The sequence below is a fragment of the Papaver somniferum genome, chromosome 6, assembly GCF_003573695.1.
Source record: "Papaver somniferum cultivar HN1 chromosome 6, ASM357369v1, whole genome shotgun sequence".
Taxonomy (NCBI): Eukaryota; Viridiplantae; Streptophyta; class Magnoliopsida; order Ranunculales; family Papaveraceae; genus Papaver; species Papaver somniferum.
In genome coordinates this window covers 107906186-107919844 of record NC_039363.1, presented here as the reverse complement: position 1 = coordinate 107919844, position 13659 = coordinate 107906186, and the positions used below count along the sequence as shown (strand labels likewise).

At 36.2% G+C, this 13659-nt stretch overlaps 1 protein-coding gene across 1 annotated transcript; it reads left to right on the top strand.

Annotated features, from left to right (window-relative positions):
* Nucleotides 1-12309: 12309 nt before the first annotated feature.
* LOC113291286 lies at nucleotides 12310-13237 on the top strand. Its single transcript, XM_026540838.1, has 3 exons — nucleotides 12310-12479; nucleotides 12571-12679; nucleotides 12902-13237. Exons 1-3 carry the CDS (start codon nucleotides 12310-12312, stop codon nucleotides 13235-13237), a joined length of 615 nt encoding a protein of 204 aa, XP_026396623.1.
* The last annotated feature ends 422 nt before the right edge of the window (nucleotides 13238-13659 follow it).

The window sequence follows — 13659 nt, the reverse complement described above, 5'->3', positions numbered from 1 at the left end:
TAAATCTAGGCTAGTCACCAAAAAAAAATGGTGATGAGTTTGGTTTGATGATGGTTCGATGAGAAAATAGTTATGGTGAGGCAGTGAACTTTTTTTGGAGACTATTATATTTGCAGGTAAAATTGTTTCGGAGACGATGAGATTCGCTATTGAAATAACCATACAGAGACAATCCTAATTGATCACTCTACTAGTTTTCAGAGACGACTGAATTTTGCTATTGATTTTTTATTTTTGAGAGATGATTAAATTTATCCTGCTGCTAAATCATTATTTCTTCAGAGATAAAAATATTTTGCGGCTAAAACTATTTAGATGAAGTATTTGTTTCTTCACTATAACTGTATTTTATGGCGAACAAATTTCGCTGCTAACACTATTTATGTGATGATTTTGTTTCTTCACTATAAGTATATTTTGAGACGAACAAATTTCATGGCTAACGCTATTTTTTGTGAAGAATGTGTTTCTTCACAATAAGTATATTTTGATACGAACAAATTTCTCGGCTAAAACAATTTTATGTGACGAACTTGTTTCTTCACGATAAGTATATTGCGAGACGAACAAATTTTACGGCTAAAGCTATTTTAAGTGATAAAATATTTTCCTCACCAATAATTCCTAGAGTGACAAAATTCTTCATCACAAAATTAGTGAACTGTGTCAATTTTATTTTCTCACAAAAGGAGAGTTTTGGTGGCAAAAAGACTTATGTCGCTAATTCAAAAAATTCGGTGACGATTTCTTAAGGACGTCACAGAACACTTTCAACGACTCGCTATAGGTGATGAAACTTTTTGCACCGCTGAATTCTTTTTGCAACGAAGAAATTGATTTTCGTGACACAATATTTTACCACTAAAAGTGACTTTTCTTGTAGTGACTGGTGCTTCTGTCCTCCACCTGATGAGAACCCCAAAACTTTACCATAGACATCTCATCAAATGTGACATCTCTACTCATGACTATCTTCTTCTCAACTGATTCCAAATCTTGAACCCTTTTACTCCACTCTTCATACCCACAAAGATTACTTTTACAACACAACTATCAAGCTTGTTTTTACTAACATGATACCACGTAGGACAACCAAAAATATGAATTTGAGTCATAATCATAAGCTGGTTTACCAAACCACTTCTCCATATGAGTTTTACCTTCTAATGCATCTGATAGCAACTTATTAATGAGGAAGCACGCATGCGTAACTGCCTCAGCCCAAAACGCCTTACCTAATCCAGCATTAGATAACATACATCGTACCTTCTCCAGCAAAGTACGATTCATGCGTTCAGCTACCCCATTCTGTTGCGGTGTCTTCTTAAATGTGAAGTGCCTCTTTATCCCCTCATCCTGACATACTTGCAATAACGGATCACTCTTGTACTCTCCACCATTGTCCGAACGTAGTACTTTGATCTTTCTTCCAATTTGAGTCTCAGTTGCCTTTTTCCACCTTACAAAGATTTCTAGGACTTCATCCATATGCCTCATGGTGTACACCCATACGCGCCTAGAATAATCATCAATGAACGACACAAACCAATGTTTGCCTCCCAGTGATGCATTCTTGGAAGGACCCCAAACATCTGAGTGGACATAGTCAAGAACTCCACTAGTATTGTGGATAGCTGTGCCAAAGCTTGTTCTTGTTTTCTTGTCCTTAACACAATGTTCACAAAATGCTAACTTGCAGGCAATAACACCTTTCAACAAGTCTTGTTGAATCAACCTATGCAACGACTTCTCACCTGGATGTGCAAGTCTCATGTGCCATAGCTTCGTCTTCTCCGTAGATGCTCTCTCGATGTGTTCAGAAATAGACACATCCCCTGTTGTTGTACTCCCAATCAAGTAATACAAGTTATGATGACGTGTGCCCTTCATGATTACCATAGATCCAGATATTACCTTTAGAACACCATTTTCAGCGACTATCTTATAGCCCTTAGCTTCTAAAGTTCCAAGTGAAATCAGATTCTTATTTATGGCAGGTACAAATCTTACCTCCTTCAGCTCTCTAACCATACCATCATGCATCTTGATACGAACACTACCAATCCCAATCACCCTGCAGGTATGATTGTTTCCCATACGTACTTCTCCATCAAGCTCTTCAAACCTTGAGAACCAGTCCCGATATGGACATATATTATACGTTGCTCCATTATCCAATACCCATGTACCATCTGTAATAGCACAAGCTGATGGTGTCATAATTAGCGAGAAATCAGAAGCATCATCTGATTCTTTATTACTTTTAGCAATGTTCACCTCGGTATTACCGTTATCTCCTTCTGTCGCCTTACGCTTGGTACAATCCTTATCCCAATGACCAAAGTCATGGCACCAAGCACACTCATCTTTCTGCAGTCGCGTTCTACTCTTAGAACGTCCTCTACCTTTACCATAACCACCAGTCTTCCTTCTCCTGTTTGTTGAACGACCTCTTGCAAGAAGCACATCATTATTAGCTTCACTTGCAAGGTCTTCACGGTCCATCTTCCTGAACTCCTCACTACGCAGTGTTGTAGTGACCTCAGCGTATGTTATCTTATCCTTGCCGTGCATTAATGCTTTAATCACGGGTTCATACTTTTCAGGTTGAGAGTTTATCAGACACAAAGCTTGTTCCTCGTCGTCGATTATCTCATCGTAGTTAACCAACTCAGCAAGAAGTTTATTATATGAATATAGGTGCTCGGTTAGGGTTGCACCTCTCTTCATGTTATAGCGATAATTCCTTTTAAGATGTATCCTATTGGCCACGTTCTTCACAAGGTATTCCTTCTATAGCTTTTCCAAGAGATCCTTAGCTAAAGTCTCGTGATGATAATTAACTCTTACTGTAGTTGCTAAACACCCTCGTATCGAAGCAAGACATAATTTATTCATCTTGTTCCACTGCTTTTCAGACATCTCCACTGTCTGACCTTATAGAGCTTCTTCTAGGTAAAGATGAACAAGAGCATCCATTACGTCCGTTCTCCATAAACCAAAGTTATTGGTTCCTGTAAACTTTTCTACCTTGAGTTGTGATCTATGTGAATGAAGTATTTCTTCTTTTGTTTCTTTATCTTTATTTGTGGAATCCGAATGTTCTCCTAAAGGATTTTCCGGATCTTCGTCCCCGTCAACCATTATTCATAAACAACCAAATATAGATAAAAAACAGAACCTTTGAGATTTGTATTACCTCAATCAATCTTCAGAAAAATACCTTCACTTCAACTTCAATCTGAGTACCCGTATCCAAGAGCGTCTTCTTGCTCTGATACCAATTGTTGCGCCAAAACCTACGGAAGCGTTTAGGTTTGCACTACTACGAGGTAGCTCAACATCGCCAAGAACACAATCACACACACAAGAAGAACAAGTATTTCAAGAGGTTCAATCCTCGGGAAGGAATAACAATTTTTATATATCACCGTATATGTTGGAATATACAAAGCTCAAGCAGAGAAGACGAGAACTCTTTCTAGTTCTGGTGTGTTTTTTCTAGTTCTCTCTATGGATATTTATACACATCAATAGGAATGGACACATTCCTTAACAAGGATTACTTTCCTACAAGTATAGGGTTTCCTAACTTAGCTCTAAGAGACAAACCTCTTAAGATTCTATACTTAGGACACAAGTACTTGGTTTCCTTAACCAACTAGATTTCCTAATCTAGTCCTTGACCATCCTACCAACAGTGTTTTCAAATGATTTCGGTCCCTGAACCTATACTTCAACTTAAAACCATGTCATTCTTCATTACTTTTTCTTTCACTGGTTGTAATTTTCTTCCACACACTTCACCATCCTCTCTGTTCAGATTCCCCCCCTTCGTAGGAATCATCACATAATGGAGACTCGTTCTCATCTAGTCAATCACATGTGCCAACAACTTCTGTTGATGCAACCAATATTGAACCAATAACACAACTATTAGAACAGACAGTTAGGGTAGATTCTCTTACTGCCTTAACAATGATATTTAACCATCTACTTCGCTAGCGATAGTACCGAGCTCTTCGTCAATGATGTTAATAAATTCTCACACCATGGAAACTCGTGCTAAAGCTAGTATAGTCAAACGTACAATTATTCTTGTAACTAAATATCTCGTTTCAAATGCTCTTTTATCTACTATTTCTTCAATACCAGCTGAACCAACGTCTTTTACAAGTGAAAATAAAGATCATAAGTGGTTAGATGTTATGGTGAACGAGTTCAGTGCAACTTTAGTAATAAAACCTGGTTTCTTATTCCTAAACAACCAAATATGAATCTTGTTGTTTGTAAATGGGTCTATAGTATCAAACAAAAATCTAATGGCTTAACCGACCGCTAGAAACTCCGGTTAGTTGCTAAAGGGTACTCTCAACAGTATGGCTTAGATTATGAGGATACTTTCAGTCCAGTTGTTCGTCTGGTTACCATTCGTATTGTTATAGACCTTGACGTCTCTAAGTCTTTGTCTATTCGACAAACTGATGTCAAAAACTCCTTTCTTCATGGTTATCTTAAAAAATAGTTTTAAATGTTACAACCACTTGGATTTGTTGATCAAGCTTTTCCTAATCATTTGATTAAGATACACAAAGATCTTTATGAGCTCCCCATTCTTGGTTCACTCGCTTCACCTCTTATTTAACTGAATTAGGTTTCAAATCATCAAGCTTTGGTCATTCTCTATTTGTTCGTAAATCCTCTATGGGTATTCTCATTCTTATTTTATATGTTTATAGTATTTTATTCATTGGATATGATCCTTGCCTATCTTCCATTAATGATGCATTTAAAACTCAATTTGCAATGAATGGCTTAAGAAACATTCATTATTTTCTAGGAATGGAAGCAACTAAAACTCCATCTGATATTATGTTAAGCTAAACCCTTTACGCTTTTGCTTTGTTTGATCGATTTGATTTAATTTGCTCTAAACCTGTTTCAACGCCTTCATCTTCAGGTGGTAAATTATCTGGTTTTAGTGGTGCTTTGATTGATAATATTACTATATATATCGTAGTATTATAGGATCTTTACAATATCTAATGATGACTAGACCCGATATATGTTATTCTGTTAACCAAGTTGGTCAGTTTATGCATTCTCCTACTGATGTTCATCTTCGTATTTTACGATACCTAAACGGAACTCTTGGTCGTGGTTGCATTTTACTTCCAACTGTATTTTTTAGGTTCGAGAGATTTTAACGATGCTGATTGGGGTGGAAATCCATATACTCGTTACTCTACTACTGGCAGTTGTGTATTTTTGGGATATAACTTATTTTCATGGTCGTCTAAAACACAACTATCGGTATCTACTCGAGTTCGAAAGCTGAATATAGATCAACGACTCTAGATGCTGCTGAAATTGCTTGGATTCAATAACTATTATGAGATTTGATGATATTCTCCTCCTTACCTCATGCCCTTTATTGTGACAACATCAGTGTCACATATCTCGGAATGAATCCCATCATTCACTCATGTTAGTTATTGAAGACTAATTATTATTTCCTAAAGTTAGCCATGGTTATTTAGGGAAGGGGTTTCCTAAACAGGCTAGGATTCTTGGTGGCCAAGTTTGTAACCTGTATAAATAGGTAATTAGACCTTGTAGAATTGTATTGTGAAGAAAATTGTTTTAGAGAGAAAAGAGAGTTCTTTCTTGTATAGCTTTTAGGGTAAAAAGTTAGGGTTTAGTTGTGAGGAACAAGAGACAAGGTTATCGTCTCGGGTAATTGTTGCGGTGTAACCAAGGGTTTGCTGGGATTCACACGAAGTTGTAATCGTTTTTATTCATAGTGGATTTGAGTTGGTGCGGCTCAAAGTGGACGTAGACAATATATACAAGCTGTATGTATTGGTCGAACCACTATAAATCTTATGTCTTGTGAGTTGATTTATCTTTCTCGTATTATTATAGTTGCTTGTGTTTGGTTTACTTATTATTCATCATAATATCTCAAGATCCATTATTCCGCGATTGTCAGTGATTCCATAAGCAAATCCTGATAAATGGTATCAGAGCTCGGGTTAGAGCTTTAGGGTTTACCGTAGTACGATTGGAGTGGAAGTTATGGGTGATAATAACGAAAGTATGGTAGCTAGGGTTAAAGTTTTTAATGGGAAGAACTTTGCATTTTGGAAGTCTCATATGGAAGATTACCTATATGATAAAGACCTTGCTGATCCATTGGTGGAGTTGCGAAAAAGGGAGCACGCAAAGACGATGAATGGACAACTCTTGATCGCAAGTGTGTAGCCGTGATCCGTAGATGTATAACGAAGGAATTATACAATAACGTACAAGAGGAAACTAGTACGAAGGATCTTATGGATAAAATTGAAAAGTTGTATCAAAAGTCATCAGCCTCAGGGAAGATTATGTTGTGTGAACAACTATTTAATCTGAAGATGCAAGAAGGCGAAGTGATTTCAGCACATCTTGGGAAGTTTAAATCAATTATTTCTCAACTTTGAAAAGTTAGTATTACTTTTGATGATGAAGTTCAAGCTTTACGGTTGTTTTCGTCATCACCAAAGAGTTAGGAGACTGCAAGGACAACCATTAGCAATTTCACAGGGAGCGAGAAGTTGAAGCTTGATGATGTGCAACAAAGGTTAATTGCTGAAGAGGAGAGAATAATAGAACAAGGTTACGGTTCTAGTACTTCAAGCTCGGCCTTAAGTATGCAAGAAGAAGACAGAGGCAGGAGTTCAAATCGGAACATCAACAACAAATCTAGATGGAAGTATAGAGGAAAGTCTAAGGGGAGATCTCAATCTCGGACTAGAGGTGTTGTTGAGTGTTCGGCGTGTAATAAAGTAGGAAACTTAAGCGCGATTGTCCGGAAAACAAAGGTGCTAATAATGGTGGAAACAAAGGTAATCAAGAAGAGGTCAACGTAGTTGCAGCTGCGGAACCGGTGAAGGTCCTTGTTGATAACAAGAAGGTGATTACGGAAGGTTTTCTACTACTCTCTGAGGACAAGCAAGATGAGTCTTGGATTATAGACTCGGGAGCTTCTTTCCATGCAACGGGTGATAAGAGTATTATGATCTCTGATAAAGAAGGATATTATGGCCAAGTATTCTTAGGTGACGGTGAAGCATGCGACATCATTGGTTTGGGTGATGTGATCTTGAAAGTCAACGGTTCGACATGGAAATTGAAGGATGTACGACACGTTCCAAATTTGAAGAAGAACTTGGTTTCTGTGAGCCAAGTTTGTGATGATGACTGTAAAGTTGTGCTTACGAAACACAATTGGAAAGTGAAGAAGGGAGCTATGGTATTACAATATATACAAGTTGCGGTGTAACCAAGGGTTTGCTGGGATTCACACGACATTGTAATCGTTTTTCTTCATACTGGATTTGAGTTGGTGCGGCTCAAAGTGGACGTAGATAATATATACAAGTTGTATGTATTGGTCGAACCACTATAAATCTTGTGTCTTGTGAGTTGATTTATCTTTCTCGTATTATTATAGTTGCTTGTGCTTGGTTTACTTATTATTCATCATAATATCTCAAGATCCGTTATTCCGCGGTTGTTAGTGATTCCCTAAGCAAATCCTGACAACTCACACTCCAAATATATTCAGATATATCATTTTGTTCGTGAAAGAGTTGCTCGTGGAAATTTAAAGGTCTTGTACATCTCTATGTGCCATCAAATAGCAGATATCTTCACTAAAGGTCTTGCTAAAGCTCGGCATCAATATTTATCGTCCAAGCTATTACTGATGGATTCTCCATGTTCTGATTGAGGGGGTGTAAAGGAAAACATATCGTATCATATTTTCAGTATATTTAAATTATTACAAATTGATTGTATATATAGTAGGCTTGTTTTAGTTGGCTTGATTGGTGGATCTTAATTGATCCTTATTATGTGTAGTTGTTGTAATCACTCTGTTTTGACATATATATATATATATGTGTGTGTGAGAGAACCAAAACTTTTCAGGAGAGAATGACAGTCAGTGGTGGACGGAGCTAGAAATCTTATTATGTGGAGTTAAATTTTTTTCAAGGTTTAACAATTTAATATAAATTGATTTTAGAATCTAAATTTTCAAAATTGTTAAAGTTGGGAGCCAGCCAGTCAGGTGAAAAATTATCAACCTAAAATGGGCTAGCTTGGCCACAAATGCAAGTTCGGAAGTTTTGAATTAAATGGTTTTTTTCTTGTAAAAAGAGAACATTCATTCAAAACTAAACCAAAATGTTAAGGTTACATGATGTTACAGTAGTAAAATCCAGAGATTCTGGTACAGAAACACGAGAAATTACATTAGCTTGTTCTAATACAAGATAAATGTCTAATAACAGATGGAACATGAATCCATGTTTGTTGAGTAAACCTGGAAGATCTAGCCTCTTTTGCGAGCAGATCCGCTGAAGTGTTTGCATGTTCTATAAAAACAGCTAGAGCTTCGACCTCTTCAGCAGACGTATCCATACAACTTCCTCCCCGTGCTCCTTGGTATCCCAGCGCATTCCAGATAACAACCCATATCCTGCATTTGTATTACTTGAAATCCACGCACCATCCACGTTTATCTTAGACGAATCACCCAAAGGACTAGTCCACTGTCTATTAGGTAAAAGCAACCTAGTACTTAGAATAATCATAGCCGCGATACATTTACAGCAATCCTAGAGGGAGACCAAAACTGGATGTAACTCTGAATTTGTATAGACAAACTTATACTAGTGCTACTTTTATTAGAGAAAAGCCTATCACATCTCTCTTTCCATATAAACCAAACTTTTTTTGAAGCTATTTCTAAAAACAGAGTAGAGGTATCATCTTTAATCCATTCATTATAGTAATCTAAAAAAGAGTCACTACTATGCACATTGGCAATATTAGGCACAGGGGTAGAGCCCAAACCGATTTGGCAAAAGAACAATCAAAGAAAATATGAGTCAAAGACTCCACAGCAAAACCACGGAAGGGACGGGAAGAATCAATCCCCATCAATTAAACGACAAGTTTTGCCTTGTTGCAAGAGAATTGTTTAGGCATTTCCAAAGAAAAAGTTTAATTCTTTGCGAAACATTGAGATTCCAAAGATTTTTCCCCAGAATTTTTTCCTACCGACAGTGTTAACATTCACATTTCTAGGATCCAACTGTTTGGCATAAAGGCTTTTAACTGTAAACATTCCATTTTTTTCAAGTTTTCATCGCAGTTTATCTTTATATAAGATCCCCTGATGAGAGCAGAGATATCTAATATTAAGAATCTTACTTGCCACAAAGGAAAAGAATTATTAACCAAATCAACATTCCAACCCAAAGTCGAACCATCAAATCAAATACCACGGAAAGTTCAGAATCAAAATTTGGACAAATGTCCGCTATTTTATCCTCTAAGCCTGGGATCCACCGATCATTTCTTATATCAAGGGAACAACCATCACCAACTTTCCAAATTGAGTGTTGTCTAACTAGAGTTAGACCTTTCTTAATACAAGACCAAATCCAAAAACCCGTCTTAGTCGGCTTTGCATCAAAGGCAGAACATTTTGGGAAATATTTGGCCTTAAGGTCTTTTTCCCATAAAGCACCAGGTTCATCAAATAGTCTCCAAGCCACCTTAGAAAGCATCGCAAGGCTGGCCTCATCGGTATCTCTAAATCTTAGTCCTCCTCGTGTAATTGGTTTACGAGAAAAGCATAAAATTTTATATAAATACCTTTAGAATTGGAATCCTTACTCTACCAAAAATCTCTTTGAATGTCGTTCATTTTCTTAGTAATCTTCATAGGAATTCGAAAACACCCCATTTGAAACGTATGAATATTAGATAAAATGCAGAAAATACTTATAGCATAGTCGTATCAAATGTGAAAGTTTTTTTTAATTAGTTTATTGCTTATGATATTTTATTAAAAAACTTTCTCATTTGAGAATTCTAATGGGACAATGATTTTGTAGCAAATTCGTCTCTTAGAGTGTTTCAAGAGATCAGCCGGACCGCCGGAACTCATTTTGCCGCGCGCAAAGCAAACCCCAACACATCTAATGTGATGGTAATATTACGTATGTTTTCAGCACGCAAAGACATTTTTTTCTTTTATTTTCTTGGTTGGGACCCTTGATTAACCAGTTCCCTTGTCCACATTAGCCAAAGACTAATTTGTTGGCGTTTACTAATTCAATCATGCTTCTGAATGTACCTTTTCCGTAATTCAAAAGACTCTCCTCTGAGAAAAAAAAAGAAGAACGTAAGATCTCAACATGAGTAAGAAAGCTTATTTTTCTTTGACAAAGTGGGAAAGGTTAAAGATATATCATCATCAATTTTGTTGGAACTGATACTTCAACACACTGTGTTGCAACATTTCCTTCCTTGCACATTATAAAGCAGACCACCTTAGACAATTTGCAAAATATTAAATAAAATATGATTAATTAAGAAGAAACATCGAGAGCTACATAACTCAACCTGCTATGTTTGGCGTATAATGCTTAGATCTAGAATCAATAAGCTTAATCATTTGTTTAAGAAGAGAATAATTTGTAATTAATGGTACATCGTCATATTAGACCATAAACTAGTCCTCATTTTAAGGCTTACCAATTTCATATTTTGTTTTGTAATCCAGATATGTTGTACTACTATTAGTTTTACCTGCTGAAAGAGTGTTTTTCAATTGTAAGACCTCTAGAAAGCATGTGATACCTGATTCTTAATTAAAATGAAAAAGCTTGCATGTGAATTTTTTAATTGAACTCGTTAATCCTTGGTTATGTTCGTAAAATACTAAGTTGATTAGTTTCGGTGGTTTTTTGTGAATAATAAAAATGCTAACAGATGATAGCTAGGTCGTAATATCAACACTTATTCCAGCTTCCTCGACAGTGGATATTTGTCACGTTTAACTTCATTTCATTCCATTACTACTGATATTTCTCGATTCATGTTTTCTTCGTAAAATTTTAAAACAGATCTTTTTCTTCATGAGATTTTTTTCCTCGAAGTAGTTTATCGGATCTCATTGAGTTGATAAGATGCTGTATTAGTCACGCATCGCGATTCTTGACTTTAATTATCATTCGCATGCATCAACTCATGTAAGTTGAACTTAATGTTCTTGTCTCGTTTTCAGTTTGTATGCATGATGTTTTCAGTTTATATGTTTCGGCTATTTCGTCACAGTAATACTTATTGTTGTCTAATCATTTGCTTAAAAGCCATCATTTATACGAGAACAGTGAACTATTAATCTATACCGGACATAATAATGCCAGTGGAAGTTATGACGCCCAGTTATCGTGCGGCTCAAGGCGATTACGTGTCTTTTCTTCGGCTGCGAACGGCAAACCAATTCTACAGTTATAGGTCGTTGAAACTTGTATCCTATGAAAGAAAGAAAAAGTAACATTTTAACTGTACTTACAAAGAAGTAGAACGAATGATCTGGATCTTGCTGGACAGAAAATAGAAGGATAAGATACCAGATTCCCTCAAATAAGCCAGGAGGATCCACAACTCAGTAGGTGGGTCCAGCTCATCAATCGTGCATGACCGACCAGAACGATTTAGATCAACATCAGTCCGGCCCTAGCTGATACAATGTGTATCATGCTGCATGTGTACAGTCAGCGCTTAGTCATCACTAGGACTGCTTCCTCGCATGTGAAACAAACAAACAAACAATCATCCAGCGCATAATAGGGGCCAGCTCCGCGCGGCCTTAATAAAAAAAAAAGAGATGCAAGTTGCTCGCACAACACTTTGTGCAGGCCGGTTGAGAAGCTGACTTTCTTAAATTTTTACCTTTTCCAAGTTGCATCCTTTGTGGAGTGGGAATATTATAAAATGCTCCTCTTGCGAACGTAAGCCCTTGTCATCTTCTGATAAGGAGACTAAAGTCAAAGGTCTTTGAAGGCAGCTCTTGCATACAGTAGATCCTTTTCAAACAAGGGGTGAATCTAAAGTTTGGCTATAAATAGAGTTCCTTCGACTCATCCTCATTTCACGTCAAACCAATGACGGACCTATAGCTAGGCTAAAAGGGAGTTTTAGTCCGGGTAGGTTTCCCAGTCCACAAGTCAATTTTTTTTTTTTTTTGCTCAATCAAGACTTCTAGCCCGGACCTTAAAAGGAAATTTATCTTTTCTGAGTCCGTCCCTGCATCAAAAAACATATAGAGCTAAGAGCTAAAGCCTGAAAGGTAGAAAAGAGAAATTTAGTTTTCAAGAGGATTTAGAAAGACAGAGTGCTTTAATTTTGAGAAATTCTTTATATTCTTTTATCAAAGTTTGTTTATTTAATTAGTTTGAGACAATGGGAGTTTTGCAAGAAGAAAATGTAAGCAATTCTGCTTTGCCATTGTTATCTCTAAACCATGTATCATACATTTGTAAGTCAGTTACAGAATCAGCTAAGTTTTATCAAGATGTTCTTGGTTTTGTTCTCATTAAAAGACCTTCTTCTTTCCAATTTGAAGGAGCATGGTAAGTCATAATATAATTTGCCATCATTTTTGGTATAACAAATATACTTGGACTATAGTTTTGGTCTAATGAAATGATTGGGATTTTACAGGTTATTCAGCTATGGAATTGGGATTCACTTGTTACAATGTAATTCAATTAATGATGTCCAACAAATGCCAGCAAAAATCAACCCTAAAGATAACCACATTTCTTTCCAAGTAAGTCCTTTTCTTCAGAAGTACATACTATTAATTCCAAATAGTGGGGAACATGTAACATATTAATTGCTAATAATGGGCAACATGTATTATTTGTGTTGTATCCATGAAGTGGTCATGAAGATCGCCTATGGTCTGACAAAGATAGCTCCAAATATTATTTATATGTTTAAACGAGAAAGACTAATTACTTACTCAATTTTCTTTGTCAAATATTTACAGTGTACAGACGTTGAACTTGTAAAGAAGAGACTAGGAGAAATGGGGATGAAGTACGAAACTGCTCTCGTTGAAGAGGGTGGCGTTTTCGTTGATCAACTCTTCTTCCATGATCCAGATGGTTATATGATTGAAATTTGCAATTGTGAAAACATCCCCATTCTTCCTCTATCTGCAAGTGCATGTCCTCTTAAGAAGCCCCAAATCCAATCTTATGTAAATGACAAGAAGAGTAATCCGCAACGATCTATGGCCACCACAAAAGCGCTTAATGCCGCAGAGATGGAAACGCGGATGGTGGAAAGCTTGTTTGCCAGCATGATTGATATTGCCTTGTAGAGATTCCAATTTCATTACAAAATTGATATCGTTTGTAAAAAAGAAAAATTCTTTTTGATATTGTTCAAGTTCATACATATTTTCTTTTTCAATCATTCTTTGTGACTTTTTTTTTAATATTTATATTATTTGGAAATTAAAAAAATAGGTGTAAATTTGCAATACCTTTTATAGGTAGTCGGATAAATTATAGAGGGGATCCGTGGACAATCTTATTTGTACACTATCTATAATGTTTCCACCAATTTTTCTATTGAGCTCAAACACCAATGAATTTGAAACTAATATTTTGATGATACATTTTTCTTGTTAAATTTTAGATATAAAAAAAAATGAGCACAATTAGAATATCAAACCTTAACATCTACTGATCTTAATTTCAACCATGTATTTTCAACGGTTGATTTTCAAAAATGGTAAGT